Source organism: Diabrotica virgifera, chromosome 2, assembly GCF_917563875.1.
Source record: "Diabrotica virgifera virgifera chromosome 2, PGI_DIABVI_V3a".
In the NCBI taxonomy this organism is placed as follows: Eukaryota; Metazoa; Arthropoda; class Insecta; order Coleoptera; family Chrysomelidae; genus Diabrotica; species Diabrotica virgifera.
Window position 1 is genome coordinate 26,582,051 of NC_065444.1, and position 25,443 is coordinate 26,607,493.

Sequence of the window (25,443 nt, forward strand, 5' to 3'; positions counted from 1 at the left end):
TGAACATATAATTTTTATAAAAGTGCTCCCATTTCTCATTCTCAGATGAGAAATGCCAGCACTATTCATCTAAAAATAGTCACGAATAATTTTAAGTGCAGGTCTAATCGACTTTATGATATTCTCAATGGTATTTCGGTGAGCCTCAGACCATTGAGTTTTAAAATTTCAGATTTTTAGTTTAATTTTTTTTTGTTTGATTAATATTTTTTTTTATTTTTGATTTATTTTATTTTATTTTATATTTGATATTAATTTTTAATTATTTATTATATAAATATTTATTTAATTATTCCAATATTTTATTTTATATTTTTATATGTAATTTTAATTTTTTTTTGTATAATTTCTTATTCAAATTCATAGTGGTTGGATATTATTTACTTGATTTCTTCTTCGTCTAATATTATATAATTCTAATTGTTTCTTTGATATTATGTCCGCTAAATTATTTAGTGTATTAAATAATTCTTCATTTTGTATTATATTTTCTATATTTATGCCAACAAGGTCTCTTCTCATTCTTTGTAGTTCTTGTGTATTTGTTTGTCTTTCGCAAATAAATACTATGTGTTCTGGTGTGCCTATTTCTCCACATTCACAATATTGATTGTCTTTTAAGTTAAATCTATGTAGGTATGTAGGGTACGGACCGTGTCCTGTAAGAAAATGGATTAATCCTTTTTTTGGGTTAAAATAATTTGGTATATTATTTAAATTTGGAATAAAATTATAGAGACGTCTTGCTTTAGGGGAATTATCCCATTCGTTTTGCCATTTTCTATTTAATATTTCTTCTAATTCTCTTTTTGTTCTGATTTCTATTCCCATTAATTGTATTATTTTTTCATAATTTTCTTTTCTTTGCCAATATCTACATGCACATTTTTGTGTTTCCAAGTGCATGTGCATTACACCAGTCAATACTGTTAAAGCTGATGTTGCTGTAGTACTGAAGGCTCCTGTCATTCTAACAAGGAAACCTCTTTGTGCTTTATTCAGTTTTTCAATATTTGTATTATTTGTTAGTCTGTGTGCCCATACACTTGCACCGTACCCTACAATTGAGGCAAGTATCGTACTCAGGTACACGCGCATATGCTGGAACGGAATTCTATACTCCCTTTGTGCTAGGCTTGCAATGCAATGCATGACTTTCGCTGCCTTCTCACAGACGCTATTTATATGGTTTGTAAAGAGTCTTGGTTCATCGATTATGATACCAATATATCTAGTTATTTTTGTTCTTTTTATTGCTTCCCCCCTTATTTGTATACTTGGATTTCTTTCAAGTCTTCCCTTTATAAGGCTATATGTTGTTTTTGTTTCTGATATAGTTAGTTTAACTTTTTTCATCCATTCATTTATATTTTCAAGTACTCCATTTGATTTTATTTCTAGTTCTCTTCTTGAATTAGCATCTGTGGTAAGCAGCAAATCATCCGCATACGCTATGCTCCCTAGAACTTCAGGATCCACAGCTAACCGTTCCAGCAGTTCTTCTAACATTATGTATTAAACATGTTTATGTATGTTTAACATTAAGTGAGTATAGGTATTAAGTACTCTGAAAGTGCCTGAAGAATTTCTACATGAATGTTATCTGGTAGAAGATAACATAGATAATAGTCGGAGAGATAGAAGCGGATTTTGTGCGTGATAAGTAATATGGAAAAACTATATGGGGATATGTTGAACTATTTGTGTACATTACTTTCCTCAACGGCCAAAAACCAGAGTGAGGGCCGAGGGTAGATATAAGGGGTCAAAGTAGCGGTTTTTATTATTTTTTTTCTGACGCTCATGATCGAGATAGTGCACCAAAATTTGGGAATAAGTAGGCCATGACGTAACTAATTAAAATCTCCAGGGGCGGAACGCTGCGTGGCCGAAAAAGGGGTGGAGACAGGGGTGAATATAAAAATTATAAGGGGTTTGTTGTGACGTTCTTGATCGAGATAGTGCACCAAAATTTGGGAATAAGTAGATAACGACCTAATTAAGTAAAATACCCAGTGCCGGAAACCAGATTGGGGGACGAGGGTAGTTATAAGGGGTTAAAGTCGCGGTTTTTATTATTTTTTTTTTGTGACGCTCATGATCGAGATAGTGCACCAAAATTTGGGAATAAGTAGACCATGACGTAGCGAATTAAAATGTCCAGGTGCAGAACGCTGCGTGGCCGACAAAGGGGTGGGGACAGAGGTAAATATAAAAATTAAAAGGGGTTTTTTGTGATGTTCCTGGTAGAGATAGTGCACCAAAATTTGGGAATAAGTAGACCATGATCTAACTAAGTAAAATCCCCAAAGCCGGAAACCAGAGTGGGGGACGAGGGTAGTTATAAGGGGTCAAAATCGCGGTTTTTTTTTATTATTTTTTTTTCTGATGCTCATGATCGAGATAGTGCACCAAAATTTGGGAATAAGTAGGCCATGACGTAACTAATTAAAATCTCCAGGGGCGGAACGCTGCATGGCCGACAAAGGGGTGGAGACAGGGGTGAATATAAAAATTATAAGGGGTTTTTTGTGACGTTTCTGATCGAGATAGTGCACCAAAATTTGGGAATAAGTAGATCATGATATAACTAAGTAAAACCCCCAGTGCTGGAAACCAAAGTGGGGGACGACGGTAGTTATAAGGGGTCAAAATCGCAGTTTGTATTATTTTTTTTTGTGACGCAGCACAACATTTGTCCCCCACCCAGCGTTCCGCCCCTTGAGATTTTACTTAGTAATGTCATGATCTATTTATTCCCACATTTTGGTGCACTATCTCGATCACGAATGGCCAAAAAAACCCTTATATTTTTATACTCACCCCTGCCTACCACCCCTTTGTACCCCAAGCAGCGTTCCGCCCCTGGAGAATTTACTTAGTTACGTCATGTCCTACTTATTCCCAAATTTTGGTGCACCAGCTCCATCATGAACGTTAGAAAAAAAATAGTAAAAACCGCGACTTTGACCCCTTATAACTACCCTCGTCCCCCACTCTGGTTTCCGGCTCTGGGGATTTAACTTAGTTATGTCATGGTCTACATATTTCCAAATTTTGGTGCACTATCTCGATCAGGAACGTCACAAAAAACCCAATTATAATTTTTATATTCACCCCTTCCCCCACCCCTTTGTCAGCCACGCAGGTTTCCGCCCGTGGAGATTCTAATTAGTTACGTCATGAACTAGTTATTCCCAAATTTTGGTGCACTATCTCTATCAAGAGCGTCACAAAAAAAAATAATAAAACCGCGGCTTTGACCCCTTATATCTACCCTCGGCCCCCACTCTGGTTTCCGGCCGTTGGGGAAAGTAATGTATACAACTAGTTCAACATATCCCCATATAGTTTTTCCATATTACTTATCACGCACAAAATCCGCTCCCAGCTCTTAGACTAATGGGGTTAAACGAGTCACTAATCACGAGTGTATGCAAATTTTGAACAGTCATATCTTAAACAATTTTTGTCTTCAGAAAAACAAAAAGTCCAAAATACTCACAATAGCAAAACCTATATTTTTTTACTGCTTGAGATTTTTGGTAGCACCAATAACTTAAAAGGGACCAACTTTATTTTGAACGTTACATAAATCTACTTAATTTTTATGCTAGAAACTGAAAAAAAAAAACAAAAAGAATAATGCACTTTAAAAAGGTATGAGTTTTTCCCGAAAAGTTCTTCATTTTTTGGTTATTTGACGTAGAAATATTCGATTTGAAATTTGACGAATAAGAAACTATTTATCATTCTGCTCTTACTGGGTCTATTTTAACTCTGCTCCTACTAGGTTTGCAGACTTCGTATATACACAATTTTTCACTTTTTTATAAGCTATATTTCTACTAAGACTATTTTTTTTTTCGATAAAATACTTACTTTTTGAGTTATTTGAGAAAAAGCGTCTGAAAATTTGGTTTTTTTGTTGAAAAATAAACAGATTTACTCAAAATAACTCGAAAAGTATTGACTTAGTGAACAAACTCTATAGAACTAAAGTTGCTTAGAATTAGTCAGTTTATTCAATTCCGGACTTATCTTGAACGTATGTTTTTCAACCCCGGGAAGGGGTGAAATTCACCCCCAGGGCACAAGTACACATCGGCACAATATCACATTTTTTCTTTGACATGTTAGCTATATGTATGCCTTTCATGTGAAATCCAAGCGGTTTTTTTTAAATTACAGCAAAAGCCGTGAGTAAATTAGCTTGAGTTTTTATAAATATGTATATGATATATTTTATGATGTATGATGATTTATATTTAATGTTTATTAAAAACTTTTGATATACTATGTTTGATTTTATTGGGAGAGCGGGCCCGCATCCCCACTGGAACCAAGGCCCGCTGATCTATCGGTACGCCACTGTATTCCATATGTGATTTTCACACTGTATATATTCTTAATATGTCAGACATAATAAATATGCTTCTAAGGCTTACCTCTGGGGCTGTTGGTGATAAAGGCACTCCCGGTCTCGGAGCCCATATGCACCTGTTGAGGTCCGACCGACATTCGTCCTGAAACAGAATAAATCAATTTAGAATTACATGATCATCAACTAGCAGGCAAAAAGATCATGTAATAACAATAACATAAATCTACAATGGATTGCTTAATATTTTAAATAAATCTAGCGAGAGCCATATATCTTTAAAGTTCAGACTAATTTAAGCACTTGTCCTCTATACATACTAAATTTCACATTATTCTTCTGTGGGAATCCGTGCATAAGGAAGTATGTATTCAAAAATTACGTTTGCTATTATCACTCTCGAGGCCACTGGATAAAACGGTAGGTAACTAAGGTTAAGGTAGATATAAATCAGGCATACATACAGGTACGGCGTTACTACAATCTACTTCTTAACGAATTCAAAACTAATTAAAATATTTGAATAATAAATAATACAGTCAGTAGCACATCTTTTACCTTATCATAACGATAATTTCACATAAAAAAATATTAAAAGCATCATTCTCATCATCTCCAGGCCAAGATGAAAACACAGCTGAAATGTTAAAGTATATGAGTGAAAATTCAAAAGAAAAATTCCGAGAACTACTAAATGAAATAATCACAGCAAAGGAAATACCATCTGATTGGAAAACAGATATAATAGTACCACTGTTTAAGAAAGGAGACGCAAGAAATTGCGAAAATTATAGGGGTATTACATTGACAAGCGTTCCTGCCAAAATATTCAATAGAATAATTGAAAAAAGGCTAAGGGAAAAACTAGAAATAAAACTAGAAGAATCCCCAACATGGCTTCAGAAAAGGAATGAGTACCCAAGATCTGATATTCATATTGAGACAAATAGGAGAAAAACTATTGATGAAAGGCAAAGAGATACTCATATGCTTTATTGATCTGAAAAAAGCTTTTGATAGAACAAGAAGGGAAGATATATGGAAATGTTTAAAGAAAAATGGAATAGAAAAGGATATGATAGAAATAATTAAAGCCTTATATAAAAATAATAAAATAAAAATAAGGACTCACAATCAAGAATCTGATGAATTCCAGGCAAAGATAGGACTAAACAAGGCTGTGTACTAAGTCCATTACTTTTCTCAATGGTACTAGATGACGCAATAAAGCAATGCAAGGAGAAATCTAAAGACATGATATTGGGAAAATGGAAAATGAACAATGTACAAATACAAGAATTACTATTTGCAGATGATATGGTATTGTTAGCTGACACGGAAGAGAAACTGCAACAAATAATAAACACTTATATAAAAGAACTAAGAAAAATGAACATGGAAATAAACACAGATAAAAGTAAAACAATGGTTATGGCAACTACAAAAAAAGTGATAAAAATTAAGGTAGAAGGACAAGTTTTGGAACAAGTAAACAGCTACAACTACTTAGATACAATTATTGAAGAAGATGGTAAAATAGACAAAGAAATAAACAATAAAATAGGAAAAGCAGGGACAATTTATAATACATTAAGAAATACGTTCTTTGGAAAGAAAGAGGTACCCAAAGAAGTCAAAACACAAGTGTACCAAAAAGTGGTTCGACCATCTATGGGAGTGAGTCGTGGACGCTAACAAAGAAAAACAAAAGAAAAATCAAAGCTACAGAGATGAGATTATTGAGAAAAATAGAAGGGGTCACACGAAGAGACAAAATAAGAAACGACACAATAACTCAAGCTCTAAAGATAAAACCCATAGAGACAATTATAGGGGAACGACAGTTAGGATGGTTTGGCCACATCCACAGACTAAACGACACAAGAATAACGAAAAAAGTATATGAAGTCAGAGTACAAGGGAAAAATAAAGTAGGTAGCCCAAGAATGAGATGGGAAGAACAAGTTAGACAAGAAGCAGAGAAGAGAGGACTGCAATGGAGTATGGCAAAACAATTAGCTCAAAATAGAACAGCATGGAAAAGAAGTATCAAAGAAGCACCACAAGATTAAAACATATGGACAGAAAAATGGGTCAAATAAGTAATTTATATTTATTAAAATTGTATTGTTAAAATAAAAGTATTGTATAATTATTAAAATGTATTGAAATGTAGATATTTAACTAGTTGTAAACAGCCCAACACCGAAAGGTACGAATGGGCTTAACTGATTAAATAAAATAAAATTAAATAAAAGCATCAGTGAAGAAGAAATTATCAGGCTTAAATAAGAATGTTACAGATAACGTTAGAAAGAAAACGTTACAGATACTACCAAAACATGAAATTATTAATATTTACAGCTTCTGTTTTTTCTCAAAGTCCAATAAATGCTAATTATAATTAGGCTTGCCATAATTACGAAGAGCCAAACCGAGACGCAGAAGAGGAAGAGGCTCATTTTCGTTTTGCTTTTCGCTTAATTTGTGTTTTTGATATTTGAAATGCAATCAAAATTATTAAAAACTGAAAACGTATTAATAAATGTGATACAAACTACAAACAACACTAAACGTTTGTAGAGTTTTAGTATTCGTTCATGTCAGCTAAATATTTTTCACTAGAGTGCACTTTCTTCAGAATATTTTTGTCGTACTTAATTTTGTCATAAAATTCACTGCATGACATGTTCAAGTTGAATTTACACGTAAGCAAGGCTTACACAACGCCCTCTTCCATTCTTCCCCGATCGTCAGACCACATTTTTTTCATCTCTGAAAAAAATATTTCCACTGGCGCTGAAGTACCGGGTAGACGCGTAGCAAACTCCACAATTTTTTTTAATTCGGCATCTCAATATGCTGCTTGTGAAAATGGGTGAAAAACTGGACCCATTTCTCGGAGTAACTAGAATTAGAATTAGTAGTTTATTAGAATTTTGGAAGAAGCATTTTGCCAATAACACCTCACTAAATAGCTCATCAATCATTATTTGAGTTTTCTCTTTTTCGATTTCACTCCAGTTAAGCTCATTTTTAAAAAGATCTACTCAAAATCTTCGGTTTCCCTTAGGGTTGTGAAATTAAAACTGTGAAAGTGTCACCCGGGAAACAAAAATCGATAATTTTAAAGATCTCGTGCAATTACTACTGAAACTTTGTGACTCGCCCATTTCCTTACCCGCCCAAATACTCAAATCGTCAGATTTTTTAAATATACACTCTTTTGCATGTACTTAACTTGCCTTATCTTAATCTGACGATTTCAAGTATTTCTAGGATAGTTTTTTTTTCGGACACCTCTTAACAAACTCCCCTGTATCAAGAGCCTATATATTTAGAGGTACATTATAGGGTACAAGGTTTCTCCCCATGTGATAATTTGATGCGCTCAACTAACTGCAAAAATCCCCGCTCCCCTGGGCTCCCCTACCATTAATACCTTATTTTAATTTCAGTACTTAAATCATATAATTCAACCCTTCTTTATTGATATTTTACGGAATCTACGGTCACTAAACTTTTATGTCTATGCCATTAGACATTGAATTTTAAGTAAAGAACAAAAACATTTATATAATGACAATAGCATAGCAGGTTACCAATGTAAACTTAAACTCCGTAGAGAAGAGATTTAGTTAGACATAAGAATTCTTAACTGCTAAATCGTTGTTATTAAATAATATTCAACAGGCTATTGTTTTAAGACAAAAGAAACATAGCAGTAATAAACTAGTTTTTACTATGCACTTCTGTACCACACCAACGCATACTAGCTAGACATTACACGCGAATTAGGAGACAATTTTCAACAACCAACTATTCAATAAGCGTACCATGTACTTGCGAGAAAATAATTTAAAGAGAAATATAATTTCAAGTAAGTATATACAGAGCTGGCCACTCAAAAGAATCCAAGATTGATATTGCCAAAGAATATTTAGCATTATTGATTTTGTGAAAATCTGAAACAGGTCGAATTTTATTTCAAAGAGGTCAACTTTGCAAGATATAGATGTGTCATTTGTCCACCTCCTCCCTTCCAATCATAAACCCATAATTTTAAATGTCGGTTCGCTAAACTCAGACGCAACTGGCTAGAGATTTTAGTAGGTACTTTTTTTGTTTTTGCCAATTTTGCCAAAATTGGCAAAATTACTAACTATTTAGTAATTCTTAACTATTTAGTAATTATTTTTTGCCAATTTTACCAAAATTGGCAAAATTACTTACTAAAATCACTAGCCAATTGTGTCTGAGTTTAGCGAACCGACTATATGGTCCAAGAGCTGTGAGACATTTTTGAGTAGGTATTTTAGGCAACCTGAAAATTTTTCAGGTGACTCTTCCATGATAGCCTAATACAAAAATGCCGGTCTGGCTGGAGGGTAGCGGTTATTTTCCCCAAAATCCCCCCCCCCCCAAAGTTAAAAACAGGGTAAAAATTGTTATTACAAAAAATATCATTGACGTGACTTTAAAGTAAATTTAAATATTCAAATATAATGATAATAAACAAGCCAGGCGATTTGAGTGCGATTTTAACTCTGCAAGATACTTGCATGGGCGTCCCAGGATTATTTTCAGGGGATGCATCTGAACTTCAGAAGATTTCATCTGAATCTGTACATACTGTTAACGAGTATAAAATGTACAACCATACATACATAGGTATGTATATTCCTTCCGGACAGGGAGGTGCAATTGTTATTTTGACAGGGTATTTTTTAATATTAAAAATAAATATTCTAAAAAGACAGGTTTTTTTTGGTGAAATTTTCCAACCGCCATGTCATCAAACAAATTACGCGTGCATATAAATGAAAAGCGCTATAGGTAAGCAGCAGTGTGAGAAAGGGTGTATACCGATAGCTGTTTGCGTCCTCTGTTCTAGCGGAGCGAGTCCGTTCGCTCGAGAAAAATCACGTGACCTGGCGACACCCGTGTTGTTGTGCCTCGAAACGTTAGAGTAATTATTATATATTATAGTTTAAATAAGTTTTCAATTTAAAAATCTTTTAGTAATATTTTTAATATTTTCAATATTAATAATTTACTATTAGGATTTAAACTACTTCGTCTTTCAATGCCAGATGGCGCTAGCCACCTACTATCATCACTTCAGTTGCAATGGGTGGGAAAACCTCTCGATACGAATCAGTTAAAATATGAAGAACAGTGCCTACAGTTGCCGATGAAGGCTCCAATAAGAGCCGAAAATCGCGGTTCAAGGGACTGGACTGCACTCCGTATTCTAATTGAAAAGTAAGATTGTTTTGCCTTCGCATTGCAACTGAATAAAAATGGTATACATTTTTATTTTATAGTCGTATTACTCCGTAGAGTAACTAGGTGCATTTTTCCGTTGGAACTTTACCAGCTGCAGACAGGGGATGTGAATTGCATAGTGTAGAATTCCTTCCCTCTCGTCTTCACTGCAGCATCCATTTGACTTGCAAATTGTAGAAGTCTTGGAGGTGTCACCAGGAAAGTGTACCAATAAGTTTTCAATTTAAAAATCTTTTAGTAATATTTTTAATATTTTCGATATTAATAATTTACTATTAGGATTTAAACTACTTCGTCTTTCAATGCCAGATGGCGCTAGCCACCTACTATCATCACTTCAGTTGCAATGGGTGGGAAAACCTCTCGATACGAATCAGTTAAAATATGAAGAACAGTGCCTACAGTTGCCGATGAAGGCTCCAATAAGAGCCGAAAATCGCGGTTCAAGGGACTGGACTGCACTCCGTATTCTAATTGAAAAGTAAGATTGTTTTGCCTTCGCATTGCAACTGAATAAAAATGGTATACATTTTTATTTTATAGTCGTATTACTCCGTAGAGTAACTAGGTGCATTTTTCCGTTGGAACTTTACCAGCTGCAGACAGGGGATGTGAATTGCATAGTGTAGAATTCCTTCCCTCTCGTCTTCACTGCAGCATCCATTTGACTTGCAAATTGTAGAAGTCTTGGAGGTGTCACCAGGAAAGTGTACCAATAAGTTTTCAATTTAAAAATCTTTTAGTAATATTTTTAATATTTTCGATATTAATAATTTACTATTAGGATTGAAAACTACTTCGTCTTTCAATGCCAGATGGCGCTAGCCACCTACTATCATCACTTCAGTTGCAATGGGTGGGAAAACCTCTCGATACGAATCAGTTAAAATATGGAGAACAGTGCCTACGTTCCTTCCGATGAAGGCTCCAATAAGAGCCGAAAATCGCGGTTCAAGGGACTGGACTGCACTCCGTATTCTAATTGAAAAGTAAGATTGTTTTGCCTTCGCATTGCAACTGAATAAAAATGGTATACATTTTTATTTTTTTTAAGTAACTTTTTCTTAATTAAAGGAAAATAATACGTACTATACAATAGATTTTGCAAATATGATATGAAAAAGACAAATTTATTATTATAAATATATAGGTAGAAAAGTATAAAACTATAAGCTAAATAAATTCGGTGCCCGAATCTTGTACTTCTTCTTCAAACTCCTCATCTGAGCTTAAATATTCATTCTCTTCTTCTTCGTCAGACTCGTCAGTCGAAGCCTGCACAATCACGGGCGCATCTGAAGAAAGACTTGCCATTGTTGAGATGTGGTGTTATCGAATAATGTAAAAAATATCATGGACACAACACGTAGCAAACACGGAAACATTAAGAAAGATGAAAAGGAAAAGAAATACTCAACACTATGAAGGAAAAAATGAGCTACTTTGGTCATATACTAAGAAATAAAAACCTGATGTGATTGGTTATATAAGGAAAATTATTAAGTATTGGATATATAAGTAAGAATACGTAGCAACTCAATTAATTAATCACTAATTAATTTTTAATTAACTTTAAATACATATTGCAACTATTTACAGATCAGGTAGAAGAGGAATCTGGGTCTCGAGGGGAGTCTGACGAAGAAAAAGATAATTAATATTTAAGCTCAGATGAGTAGTTTGAAGAAGAAGTACAAGATTCGGACACAGAATTAATTTAGTTTATAGTTTTATACTTTTCTACCTATATATTTATATTTTGTTCTGAAGCTATTTTCTTGTGGCATTTTTATAATCAAGTATATTCAAATGGGAAATAAGCCACAATTTTACCTAAAAATGATTTTATTAACGTTTCGACGCCCAAGTCGGGTGTCGTTGTCAAAATACAAAATAATACTAAATAAACAAAAATGTTGTTGCTTAGTAAAAAATTCTTCTAATAATTTATTTAATCTGACTCATTTCTATCGGCAATTCAGACACGTATTATACATTTTAAAGTAGACGACTTTAAAATGATATTGCCAATATTGATGAGTTGCGTTCCTGGGACGATTTTACTAAAAGATAGTTCATTCGATTACATGAAATCAATCCCAACTCAAGAATATCCGCCACAAAAAATCATAGCTTGTGATCTGTCTTTAAAAAGACAACCAAATGCAACGGTGGCACTGAAATTCTCGCGTTAGAGATTCCATAGTAAATCACGGGGGAAAACCAGGAAAAACCTCGTGATACTATCCCGACATCGTAAGTATTTGGGTTTACATTTAGTTTACTCTCAAAACTAATACCAAATTCTGACTTGATATTTTAAATTTAAAATAATACTAAAATACTAAATATGTACTAACTCGATATGTTACTGATTTACTAATTGTGGTATTTTCTTTCTATTGACTTCCTCCTTTAATATGGGTAACCACATCCTACTGCATTCTACCGAGGAATTTGCGACACAACTGGTTTCATTTAGCATAATTAGAGCCGCTTCTTTGATTTTTCTCTTTTTACTATCTGCTTCTTTTAGGACTATACTTGAATCTCTCCACTGAACTCTATGTTCATTATCCCATGCGTGTTGACATATTTGAGATCTATCAAATTCTCTATTTTTTATATAAGACTGATGTTAATTTACTCTAACGTCTAATGGTCTTGATAGTATCACGAGGTTTTTCCTGGTTTTCCCTCGTAATTTACTATGGAATCTCTAACGCGAGAATTTCAGTGCCACCGTTGCATTTGGTTGTCTTTTTAAAGACAGATCACATGCTATGATTTTTTGTGGCGGATATTCTTGAGTTGGGATTGGTTTCATGTAATCGAATGAACTATCTTTTAGTAAAGTCGTCCCAGAAACGCAACTCATCAATATTGGCAATATCATTTTAAAGTCGTCTACTTTAAAATGTATAATACGTGTCTGAATTGCCGATAGAAATGAGTCAGATTAAATAAATTATTAGAAGAATTTTTTACTAAGCAACAACATTTTTGTTTTTTTACTTTTTACTTACTTAGTCCTAAGCCTTTCTACCTTTAGGTGTAAGGCTGGTGGAGTTGAGTTTGGCATTGTAGTCTCCATGCTTTCCGATCTTGCGCTAGGTTTCTTGCACTTTCCAATGTCAACATTTTTGTTTATTTAGTATTATTTTGTATTTTGACAACGACACCCGACTTGGGCGTCGAAACGTTAATAAAATCATTTTTAGGTAAAATTGTGGCTTATTTCCCATTTGAATATACTTGAATATATATTTATAACATTAAATTTGTCTTTTTCTATCATATTTGCAAAATCTATTGTATAGTCCCTATTATTTTCCTTTAATTAAAAAAAAGTTACTTACAACAACATGGGTATCGCCAGGTTACGTGATTTTTCTCGAGCGAACGGACTCGCTCAGTTACAACAGAGGACGCAAACAGCTATCGATATACGCTCTTTCTCACACTGGTGCTTACCTATAGCGCTTTTCATTTATATGCACGCGTAATTTGTTTGATCACATGGCAGTTGGAAAATTTCACCAAAAAAAAAACCTGTCTTTTTTAGAATATTTATTTTTAATATTAAAAAATACCCTGTCAAAATAAACAATTGCACGTCCCTGGCCGGAAGGAATGTACATAGCTATGCATGTATAGTTGCATATTTTATACTCGTTAATAGTATGTACAGATTCAGATGAAATCTTCTGAAGTTCAGATGCATCCCCTGAAAATAGTGCTGGGACGCCCATGCAAGTATCTTGCAGAGTTAAAATCGCCCTCAAATCACCTGGCCTGTTTATTTTCTTTATATTTGAATATTTAAATTTACTTTAAAGTCACGTCAATGATATTTTTTGTAATAACAATTTTTAACCTTTTTTTAACTTTGGGGGGATTTTTGGGGAAAATAACCGCTACCCTCCAGCCAGACCGGCATTTTTGTATTGGGCTATCATGGAAAAGTCACCTGAAAAATTTTTAGGTTGCCTAAAATACCTACTCAAAAATGTCTCACAGCTCTTATACTAATACCTACAGATATACGAAAATTATAAAAAATAGCTATGCTCATGCTAAAAGTACACTCTGCTCAGACTTGTAAGAAAAGGAAGGTACGAAAAGGAAGGTAAATCAGACAAGAACATAGAAGATACTATAAAACCGAGACAGAATAAATAGGGCAGAGATGAATTGTGGAAATCCGCTGTTACAGAAATATGAGGGCTATACGTAAAAATACCACCTTTCTGCTAATGATGCCATGAACTGTAGAGCTTTGCGCGTGTAGAAAATTAAGCTTCTTTCTTCTTCTATGCAATGCTTGCCAACACACTCAAGTTTTTAGCTTTTACTGTTGTTAAGATTTTTTAAATTTACCAAGTGTTCAAAATCGCCTAGCATTTCCAAAAGTCGTGAATTCTGACGCCCACTTTGAAATCCTAATTACAGAGAACACATCAATTAAACAGGTTGAAGAATTCAAATATCTGGGAGCTGTAATAAACAGAGAAGGCCTAGGCAACAAAGAAATTCAAAGGCGAGTTGAACAAAGTAGGAAGGTAGTAGGTTGCTTGAATTCCGTGTGGTGGGATAAAAATATATCCAGAACTACAAAATTAAGAATAGGGAAGACATTTGTGGAATCGGTACTCATGTATGGAAGCGAAGTCTGGACATTAACAGCAGAGTCCAGAAGAAGGATCAATGCTGTGGAAATGGACTACATACGTAGAAGCGCTGGAATCTCCCGATTGGACAGAATACGTAACGAAGAAATAAGAAGAAGGATGCAGGCACACGATACAGCGGTAGACAGGCTCGAGAGAAGAAGCCTAAAATGGTTCGGTCACTTACTTAGAATGGACGACCAACGATGGCCAAAGAAACTCCTGAAATGGAAACCCCCAGGTAGGAAGAAAAGGGGAAGACCAAGACTATCCTGGAATGACACGATAAGGAAGGCCATGGAACACCGAGATTTGGAAGAGGAAGATGCCCAGGATAGAAATAGATGGCGGTTAGGTGTGGGGATGCGGCGTCAGCCGATATGACACCCCGGATATATATATATATTTCCAAAAGTATCAAATAACGCCAAAACGGTATCACTTATATAACAAGAGATAAGCCGGTGTAATTCCCTGTTTCGATGAAAACTTCTTCGGTTTCAATATCGTGTACTAAAACAGCTCCTTTTGTTCAAGCTAAATGGTTTACAAACATTAGATCTCTATGATCTCTTCTGACTATCTCTAGATACTCAAACAGCCCATCTGTTGGGCCCTATCAAATGCTTGTTCAGATTCTATAAAGGAGATTATTAACTCTTTAATACTTAATCTGTGTCTGAAATCAAATTGATTTTTACCTCTAACTTCGTCGCATTTATATCTCATTATATTGCGAATTATCCTGAAAAACTATTTGCGCCTTATAAAACCAGAGCCTTTGGGTAAAAAATGCTGGTGACTAGCTTACCAATCTGAGGTGATCAGTTTATGGATCTCCAAAGGATGCCGGTGACGTTTGCTATATCTTCAAGGGCCTAATAATATTATGGGGGGATATAAAATAATGAGTTTTTACACGCCAAATGTGAGCTCAAAAGCATTAACCAATACCAAAAGCAATAACCAAAATTGAGGGTTTATTAAAGGGAGACTGTACTCGACAAGAAGAGTCATGTGACGATAACATAATTTTATCGTCTAGAGTACGCCAATGGTTTAAGCAAAACGTGTTGTTATACCGTCTCGGATGATATAAAAGACGGAACGAAAAGCCTAGTTGGATTATTATTCTTGGAGCGTTGATCGAAGAATAATAAACAACAACAAGGTATAAGTGGTGAGTTATCCCGACCATTTTCCCCCGTCGTTTTGGTGCGTTGAACGAATCCGACGGTTTTTCCTTTTACCTATTCTATACGAGTGGTGATCGTATTTCCTTACATGTCTTTCCCCCTGGCGAATTGAGCGAGATGTCCTCTCCTTATGCCCATTTCATATTAATAAAGGTAATTCCTAATCCACGCGATCGTCGGTAGTATTCATTCATGTACCAAATATCGCCACATCGACCCGAACCGAAAGTTCGATGGGTAGGTTATAAATGTATTTTATTAACGAAATTAATGAGTAATTAAGGCTAATTATCTTATCTTTTGTATGTTTTGATTCTAAATAAAAATTTCTTAAATGCGAACCTTTGTCTTCGACTGTATTTTGTTACCTGGAGCATCAAATACAACGACGTTACAGTCACAATATAAGACCGTCGGATATCCGACCAAGTTCAACCACGATTTTATTCCTTGTGAATTTGTGAGTACTGAAAGATCTCATTAAGGAAAGATGAATATGTGAAAACTGTGGGGATTCCTAGGGAATTTTCCTAGGTAAATTGAATTTTCTTTTGTTGAGAAAATGGCATGTGCTGCGATGATTTTCTCCCTTGTATCATTTTATGCATGGATAGAGGAGTTCTGATTCTATTTTTTTTTTAATTTTGGCATAAAGGCTAGTGGTGCTTAACACGTTGGCGAACAGAACGTTTATAGACGTCTAATTTCCATTGGTGTCATGTAGCACGACGTCTGTAGACGACATTTTTAAAATACCGAGCTGTGACAAAAAATGTCACGTTACATCTACAGGTCCATAAATGTTACACGATGTCCATGGTCATCGTTCACATGTTTACAAAACTGTTAAAATTTATTGTTTTCATAAACTAAAAGCACTAAAAGAAATTCAGCAATTTCCCTATTCTACTTTGCAAAATACATATATATCGTGTCACAACACTTGCTTATGCATTTGTCGCACTGTCCGTCAACGTGTTAAGGGTGTTAACTATGACTTAAACATGTATTGTTAATAGCAACGATTAATAGTTCAGTATCCGTGATTTTTTCCTTCATGCCACTTGAAAGTTTAGTAGTGTTCACGATAAGGAACCTGCAGAAAATAGCATAACAGTAGGCGTTATTAACGAAAAATTTAAGGAAAATTTGATTTTTAAGAAAATGCACCCTGGTTCACGTCTAAATTTCCTTTTTTTTGGGTTATATTATACGTCATTTTCAGTATAAAAATAAAGCATAAGGGATAAATTCGTGGTTACTAAAATACTGCTTTTGAAAATAGTACGCGAACATTCAGTTTAATAGTTTGTTAATGGGAGAAACGGATCTGGATTAAAAATAAATTACAAAAGCGTTTTATGAATTGTTGATTATTGAATTACTTGAGTTATCTGATTCTGGGATAATTCAATGTTATATTTTTATTATGGCTCAATCAATCTTATTGTATAATAAGGTGAGGCAGAAACGTTACTTTATTACATAGTTAATGTAGTATGTTTGTAAAAGGTGTCATACACAGGTGCTAACGCAATACATATTGGCTACTGGTTTAGATATTTATGCTTATTATGGATAAGCAAAAAACTAGAATCATTAAAAAGAAACCTACGTAAAAATTATTAAAAGCGTTTAGGAATCTGAATCTGAGAAATCTGAAATATTTTTTAGAAATCGGGTTACAGTTATCGTGTGTTTTCATTGTGATTTCATTGATTCCGGTGTGGTCACCTATAAGTACATACTTAATTACAACGTGTATTAGTCTAGGCGTCAAGTAGAGGTCACCGTAGCGTAGCCTTTTCAATTCTGATGAGCAAGGTTTCTTATAGATTTTTGGCTGCTGATTACGAATTTCGAGTATGGATTTTGATCGGAGTGGTCAAAAAATTGTTATAAACAATTTAATTGTTTATAAATTGTTTATAAGGCCCTAGCTCATAAACTAAAAGAGATAAAATTTTTTTTAATCAAATTTATTCCTTAATAGAAAACAAAGAAAATAGCTTTTACCAAACTTAAATCCAATACTTAGAACTCAAGATATTATAAAATTAGTGCCTAATGCAAATTGCAATTTGTAAAATAAGTATTTTTCGAAGCTTTTCGATCGTAACTCGGCTTCTAAGCATGCAAAGTCTCATTTTAAAGCTTAATTCATAAGCTTTCAAACAAGGTTTGTTACATTACTTTATCTTTATTTGTATTAAAGTTATGCCCGTTTGAAGAAATAATTGTCCTAAAAAAATTATACATTAATTTGTTAATGTTAATCTTTACAAGATATCGATATTTTAATAGCGCGCGCTGAGGCGCAAGATCGGCTCACAGCGAAAAGCTTCGCGCTCTAACCTCTCAGGTTTTCTTGGAGGACTCCCAGACAGGGGGATTCCCTGAGTCCTCTATTGTTAAACTTGATATTGGATGAAATAATAAAAAAGTAAGAACTAAAAAAGGATATCAAATGGAATAAAACCAACCTAAAATAAACTGCTATGCAGACGATGCAATACTAATCTCTCACAGTGGAGATGATTTACAAAGTATGCTGCACCAATTTAATATAACCGCCAGAAAATTTAACATGTTATTTTCCGCAAAATAGGCTTAATGCAGTAGCAAATCTACTAAGATGTAATTAGAGCTGGAGATAATAGAACAAGGCATGGAGTTTAAATATCTAGGAATTACACTATCTAGCTATGGAAACCTCGAAAGAGAATAGGAAGATCAACCGAATAAAGTAAACAGATGCAGAATTTACAAAACAGTCATCAAACCAATAATGACAAACACGACAAAGACACGATCTAATACAGAGAGTACAAAAATAATGCTAGAAACGGCAGAGATGAAAACCCTTTGAAAAATCGATGGGGCAGAGCTAGAAGTGCAGATATACAGGGTGTCCAGAACTCTACCGACAAACAAAGACAGGAGATTCCTCAGATAATTTTAAGACAATTTAACCCAATTCACCTAGTCCGAAAATGCTTCCTAAAGAAGCTAAAGCTCTTTGAAGATGGCGTCATGTAATTAGTTTTTATTAAATACCTCCAGAACGCTTCTATTTAGAAAAACGAAAATTGGTACACCTATTTATCTTCTAGAGATAAATCGATTCCATGTATTGCGAATTTCTAGTACTGGTCATAGGCGTCCGTTTTGGGTAGGGCAACGGTTATTTTATCGCCTAACTTTTTGTCTTTAATTTTTAAGCATTTTTGACTCTGAATTATTAAATTGTGAGGTATTCTAGTACTAAAAGATACTCTTACTTTAAGTCGATAGGATACACCGTTTTCTAGAAAAATCGATTTGAAAATTTTTCGTTCTTTGAATTTCAAAAAAGAAGATTCAAAAAAAATTATTTAGAAAGATGAAAACTGGTACATTTATTTATATTCCAGAGATTAATCGATTTCATTAATGGCGAATTTCTAGTACCGGTCATAGGCGTCCGTTTTGGGTAGGTCAACAGTCATTTTATAACATAACTTTATTATCTTTAATTTTTAAGTATTTTTGATACTAGATTATTCAATTATGCGATATTCGAGTACTAAAAGTTTAAAAGGTTTTAAGTTGGTAAAATACATCGTTTTTTTTTTATTTTTTCAATTTTTTTTTTCAAATTTCCAAAACTAAAAACTTTTAAATCGATTTTTCTAGAAAACGGTGTGTCCTACCGACTTAAAGTAAGAGTATCTTTTAGTAATAGAATACCTCACAATTTAATAATCCATTATCAAAAATGCTTAAAAGTTAAAGACAAAAAGTTATGCGATAAAATAACCGTTGCCCTACCCAAAACGGACGCCTATGACCGGTACTAGAAATTCGCAATGGATGGAATCGATTTATTTCTGGAAAGTAAATAAGTATACAAATTTTCGTTCTTCTAAATAGAAGTGTTCTGGAGGTATTTAAGAAAAACTAATTAGATGGCGCCATCTTCAAAGAGCTCTAGCTCCCTTAGGAAGCATTTTCGGACTAGGTGAATTGGGTTAAATTGTCTTAAAATTATCTGAGGAATCTCCTGTCTTCGTTTGTCGGTAGAGTTTTTGGACACCCTGTATAGCTACGACGGGATGCAAGGTGGACAACATTAATAACAGGGTAAAAACAGAAGAGGAACGAAGATTCCATCTCTAAAGGGCTGACAAGAGAATCTAAAGAGGAAGTACTGTTTCTTCCTTTGTAGTTTAGACTCGTCTGAATTTTATAAACAGAGAAAAACAAAATATTTAAATAAACACTTAATACTTTTCCCAGCAACTAGATTATTCAGTGTTAATTCGAAACAACTATATAGATGCTTTGGCCTAGAAAAATCACACAAATTCATTTCCTAATTTATTACAAACAAAAGAATTTGATTATTTATCTCAACGCCTTTTCATCGTTAGGTTTTAAATAACCTTGTCCAATGATATACACATTTATTTAACAGTACCCGCCCAAAGCAATATATCTTTATAGCAATCTTTGACATTTTAACATCATCTACTGCTACTGGCCTTTCCAAATGTATTTTTAATAACTAGCAGCTTGCAACCTATAATTTAAAATATTTAAACAATAAATAAAATAGAATTTAAACATGTTTATCCTGTCCGGAACTTTGTATTATAGTTTGTAGGTTTGATGATATTATCAATTAGTAGCGGGTCTACAAAGAAATTTTTTAATCATTACTGCACTTTGTTAAATAGTATTTGTTCTTTTATTTTTTCTTTAGTATCTAAAATATACTACACCTATACACGGGTGGGCGTAAGTCAGCTTACAAATTTGCAAAAAATATCTACATATTGTATTTACAAAAAATGTGCAAAATGTTCACCATTCATCTCAATACCATTCATCTCAAACTAATACTGCGAGCAAGCTAAAACTCTGTTCTTTAAAATGTCACAGATTGAGATATCCATAGGAGTAATGTCTGGTCACCTTGAAGGCCACGCTTCTATTCCACGTCTAACCATCCATTCAGGAAAATGCTATCGATCGGTAAAGGTCCTCCATTAAAATTCGTGCTTTCGGTAAATGTTCTTGTTCCCAATTTTTTCAGCAACTTTTCCAAAAGCTTAATAATTAGTACTGGTGCTCCATTATATTTGAACCATTTACCTTATACTTCATCCTTTCCTTGCCTCTTACTTTACTTCAGATTCTCTATTATTTCTTTGATTTCTTTTTCATTGGACGGTCTCTCCTCTGGTCGTTTTTATCAGTATGTTTCTTCAGTTCTTCATTTTCCCCATATTTCATTGTGGTTAGTTTATTTATAAGCTATTCGTAGTATTTTTCAATCTGTTCAGTACTCCCTCGTCACTTAGTTAATTCCTTCCTTTTTGGATTTTGTTTTAGAAAACATTACTTTTGAATATAATGTGTTCAATGGAGAATAGAAATTGCTAGATCAGATCAGTCTTCAAGAGAATGCGCAAACTCTTTTGCAATCGTGATATCAACATAAAGTTACGAATACGAATGCTGCGATGTTATGTCTTTTTCACCCTGTTATAGGGAGTTGAGTCTTGGACACTAAAACAGTCGACCATAAAAAACATCGAAGCATTCGAGATATGGTGCTATAGGCGCATTCTCAAAATTTCATGGATGGACCGCCTCACTAACACTATAAATGAGATAAAAACTAGAAAGATGGAATACTTGGGGCACATTATGAGGGGTGAAAAGTACGAACTTTTAAGAAATATCATGCACGGCAAAATTAAGGGCAAAAGAAGTGCGGGAAGAAGAAAAATATCGTGGTTTCGAAATCTACGTGAATGGTTCGGGTGTAGTTCGATTCAACTTTTTAGGCGCGCTACTAACGAAGTCGCAGTGGCCATGATAATTTCCAATCTCCGCTAGGAGTGGCACGTGAAGAAGATGTTCATCAAGTACCGCGCATTCCTAGACTATTCAAAATCTTATAGTTCCTGAAGAGATAAATTTTAATTCAATTTATTTATACAGGGTGTCCCGAGAAGATTGGTCATAAATTATACCACAGATTCTGGGGTCAAAAATAGGTTGATTGAACCTCACTTACCTATATACAATAGTGCACAAAAAAAGTTACAGCCCTTTAAAGTTACAAAATGAAAATCGATTTTTTTCATATATCGAAAACTCTTAGATATTTTTTATTGAAAATGGACATGTGGTATTCTTATGGCAGCAACATCTTAAAAAAAATTAAAGTGAAATTTGTGCACCCCCTAAAAATTTTATGGGGGTTTTGTCTTTTTACACACCCCAAACTTTTGTGTACGTTCCAATTAAATTATTATTGTGTCACCGTTAGTTAAACACAATGTTTTTAAAACTTTTTTGCCTCTTAGTACTTTTTCGATAAGCCAGTGTTTATCGACATATTTTGAATATTTGTCGAATCTACTACATATTTGTATATGGTTAAGTACGATTATAGAGACCTGTTAACAATCTGAAAATTTATTTACAATTTACATTTTTATGTATATTTAGGTATATTATATATTTTCAAATATCTGGAAGTTAATCTTTCAGCCGAGAATAATATCGAAGAAGAGGTAAAAGACCAAATAATTAAAGCCAGTAGAACGGCCGGATGCCTAAACGACACAATTTGGGAAAACAAACACCTAAGATTGAAAACAAAGGCCCGAATATATAAGTCAGTTATTAGGCCAGTTATGACTTACACGGCCGAAACAAGACCAGATATAGTCGGTTCGCTAAACTCAGACGCAACTGGCTAGATATTTTAGTCGATAGTTTTTTTGTTTTTTGCCAATTTTGCAAAAATTTGCAAAATTACTAACTATTTAGTGATTATTAACTATTTAGTAATTATTTTTTGCCAATTTTATGAAAATTGGCAAAATTACCTACTAAAATATCTAGAAAGTTGCGTCTGAGTTTAGCGAACAGATTATACAAGCAAAACACGAAGACATCTGGAAATCAACGAAATGAAGATCTTAAAAAGGATTGCTGGAAAAGGACTACAGGATAGGGTAAGAAGTGAGGAAATCAGACGCATATGTGGGGTAGACAATATAAATACCTGGGTAAAGAACAGAAAAGAAGAGTGGAATGAGCACATAAGCAGGATGTCTGAATCAAGGATAGTAAGAATAGCCAGGGACAAGTCGCCGTTAGGCAGGAGAAGTATAGGACGCCCAAAGAAAAGATGGAATGACAACTTAGGGGCAGAATGAAAGGCACCGTTGAAGAAAACAGACAGTACTGCCTATATAAAAGAAGAAGAAGAAGAAGGTATATTTTGAAAAAAAAGCCACATCTCGATAAAAGGTGGCTTGTCAAAAAAAGACTAAGAGGCAAAAAAGTTTTAAAAACGCTCTGTTTAACTAATGGTACCACAATAATAGTTTAATTAGAACGTACACAAACATTTGGGGGGTTTAAAGGAACAAAACCCCCATAAAAATTTTATATAAATATATTAAAAAAGATGCCGCATCTCGATAAAAACTGGCTCATCGAAAAAATACTAAGAGGCAAAAAATTTTTAAAAACGTTGTGTTTAACTAATGGTACCACAATAATAAATTAATTGGATCGTACACAAAAGTTTGGGGGGTTTAAGGGAACAAAACACCTATAACATTTTCGATATATTAAAAAAAATCAATTTTCATTTTGTAACTTCAAAGGGCTGTAACTTATTTTATGAGCACATTTGTACTAAGGTACGTTAGGTTCAATCGAACTATTTTTGAGCCCAGAATGTGTGGTATAATTTATGACCAATATTTTCGGGAGACCCAGTATAATTAGTACGACGCTATACAAAATACAAACAATGTCTGTAAATATCTAAAAATATGAATTAAGTTATTGGTACATATTAAGTACATACTCTGAGAAAGTAAGGATTTCTCTTGCGATTTTTACTTACAAGTTTAGTGTTATTACCATTTCATTTTCATTTATTTGAAGAAGGCACTTGAACCCATTTTAAGACGTTAAGAATGGTGCATAAACATGCAGCTGACAGCATTTTTTAATATAAGAACAAATAAAAAATCGACAGCTTCAATAAAACCTCGAGATCATTGCAAATAGAAAGTACATTTTGTATGTATTTAGCATAAAAATCGAATAATTTTGAAGTTTTTAATTTTTAAACAATTTTTAAAAATTTAATTGGTATTTTTATATTTATGAGGGGTCAGAAATGACAGATTAGTAAAATTAATATTGTATTAAAAATGTACATTTGAATAAATATTTTGTAACTATTAAATTTATGGCTTAATTTATAGCGTTATCATTTTACTACAGTTTGAAAAATATTGAATTATGTTACTTGACATTTCTCATAAGAAGAATTCACTAACAACCAAAAACGTTACAACACTTAAAATGTTTACGTTCTCTCCATTTCAAATCGAGGCTTTAAATTATTCCGGTGAAGATTTGAAGAAGTTTTTTCTACCTCCTTCTGTGATTTATTTTTTTTGGATTTTATAACGTTTAAACGTCACATGTTTGTTATTTTTATTTAAATGATTATTTTATTAAAATATCTCCTGATTTTATTTATTTGTTAACTTGTTTTGTTTTACTATTTTTCTTTAAAAAAAAGTTGGCGCTGAAATCTTTTATCAACTAAATATTATGTTTAAGCTTTCATATATTTTCTATCCTTATCTTTTCCCGTCTTTAAACACAATAAACCATAGATACACATTTTATGAGCATAACTAGGGATACAGAATATTTGTCAGTTGGCAAGTCCGTTCTGTCATGTCAGTCTTCGCTTTATTGAAAGGGAATGTTTTATAATGTCTGTCATCTATTATTTAAGTTGATGGTTCAGTCAAGATATTAATTTATAGTAGGTACTACATATTTGTTTTCAACACCATATTCTTCTTGGTCACTGTGCCTGAATGACTTTAAGCTAGAATCATTGACTGCATCTCCCCTTAAATTAAGGTGTATGAATTTTTTCTTTCATAATAACTATAGTTTAGTTTATTTCAAGATGCACTAGAAATAAACAAACCAAGATACGTTGAATGTTACAGGGAACACTCCCAAATCATGATTTACTAAGTTTATACATTGTAAATCATTATTCGGGAGTGCTCCTGGTAACATGGAAGTGTCCTGGTTTGTTTATTTCTACTGCATCTTAATTGTGATTTTAGTATAGGCTGTATCATTTTGTAAATAAGTAGGTTAAAGTTTTGTAAATAGTTGGAGTACATTTTTTTTGTTAATTAGTAGTCCCCTTTCATTTTACATTTATTTTTCTCCAAATGTTTATTACTTGTGAATAAATATTTTTTACAAGAGTTTCTTGCATCCCATTCTTCTTCTTTAAGTTCCATCTTCTATCGAAGTTTGGAAATCATTATGGCTATGTGGACCTGTTGACTGCCGCTCTATATAGCTCTGTACTACTGCATTCGAACCATTTCCTTAAGTTTTTAAGCCACCTTTTTAAGTTTTCGTCTTTTGACGAGTTTAAGTTAATATTATTTCCGCTCCATTTCTTATCCTTCTAGTTACTTCCACGTTTTGGAAAAGACTGAAAGACTTGTACACATTTCTAGTAGGTCAAAAGGGCAAACAAGTGTATGTTCTTAAAAAAAATTGATAGTGTGTAATAGCTATTTGTATAACAAGGGAGGAAAGTGCTACTTTTCCTCCCGAGAATGAAGTTTACTGCCCGACGCGTAGCGGAGGGCAGTAATCATTCAAGAGAGGAAAAGGCACTTTACTCCCATGTTATACATATGGTTTTTCCACCTTCCTCAAATAACAAGTCATTTTTTCACTTTTACTACCCCTTTTTAGTCATTTTTTCACTTTTACTTAATTTATTTATGTAACTAACCAACAAAATTTATTAGAACCAAAACTAACAAGTAGG

At 33.6% G+C, this 25,443-nt stretch overlaps 1 protein-coding gene across 2 annotated transcripts in view; it reads right to left on the reverse strand.

The window, feature by feature from the left end:
• The window catches only part of LOC114332543 (Krueppel-like factor 5), a 663,198-nt gene that overhangs the window by 380,351 nt on the left and 257,404 nt on the right, over positions 1-25,443 (reverse strand). For both annotated transcript variants that reach the window (XM_050643496.1, XM_050643497.1), the window contains exon 3: positions 4,449-4,526. In XM_050643496.1, the coding sequence (XP_050499453.1) occupies positions 4,449-4,526 (78 nt within the window). The remainder of the gene's footprint in view (positions 1-4,448; positions 4,527-25,443) is intronic.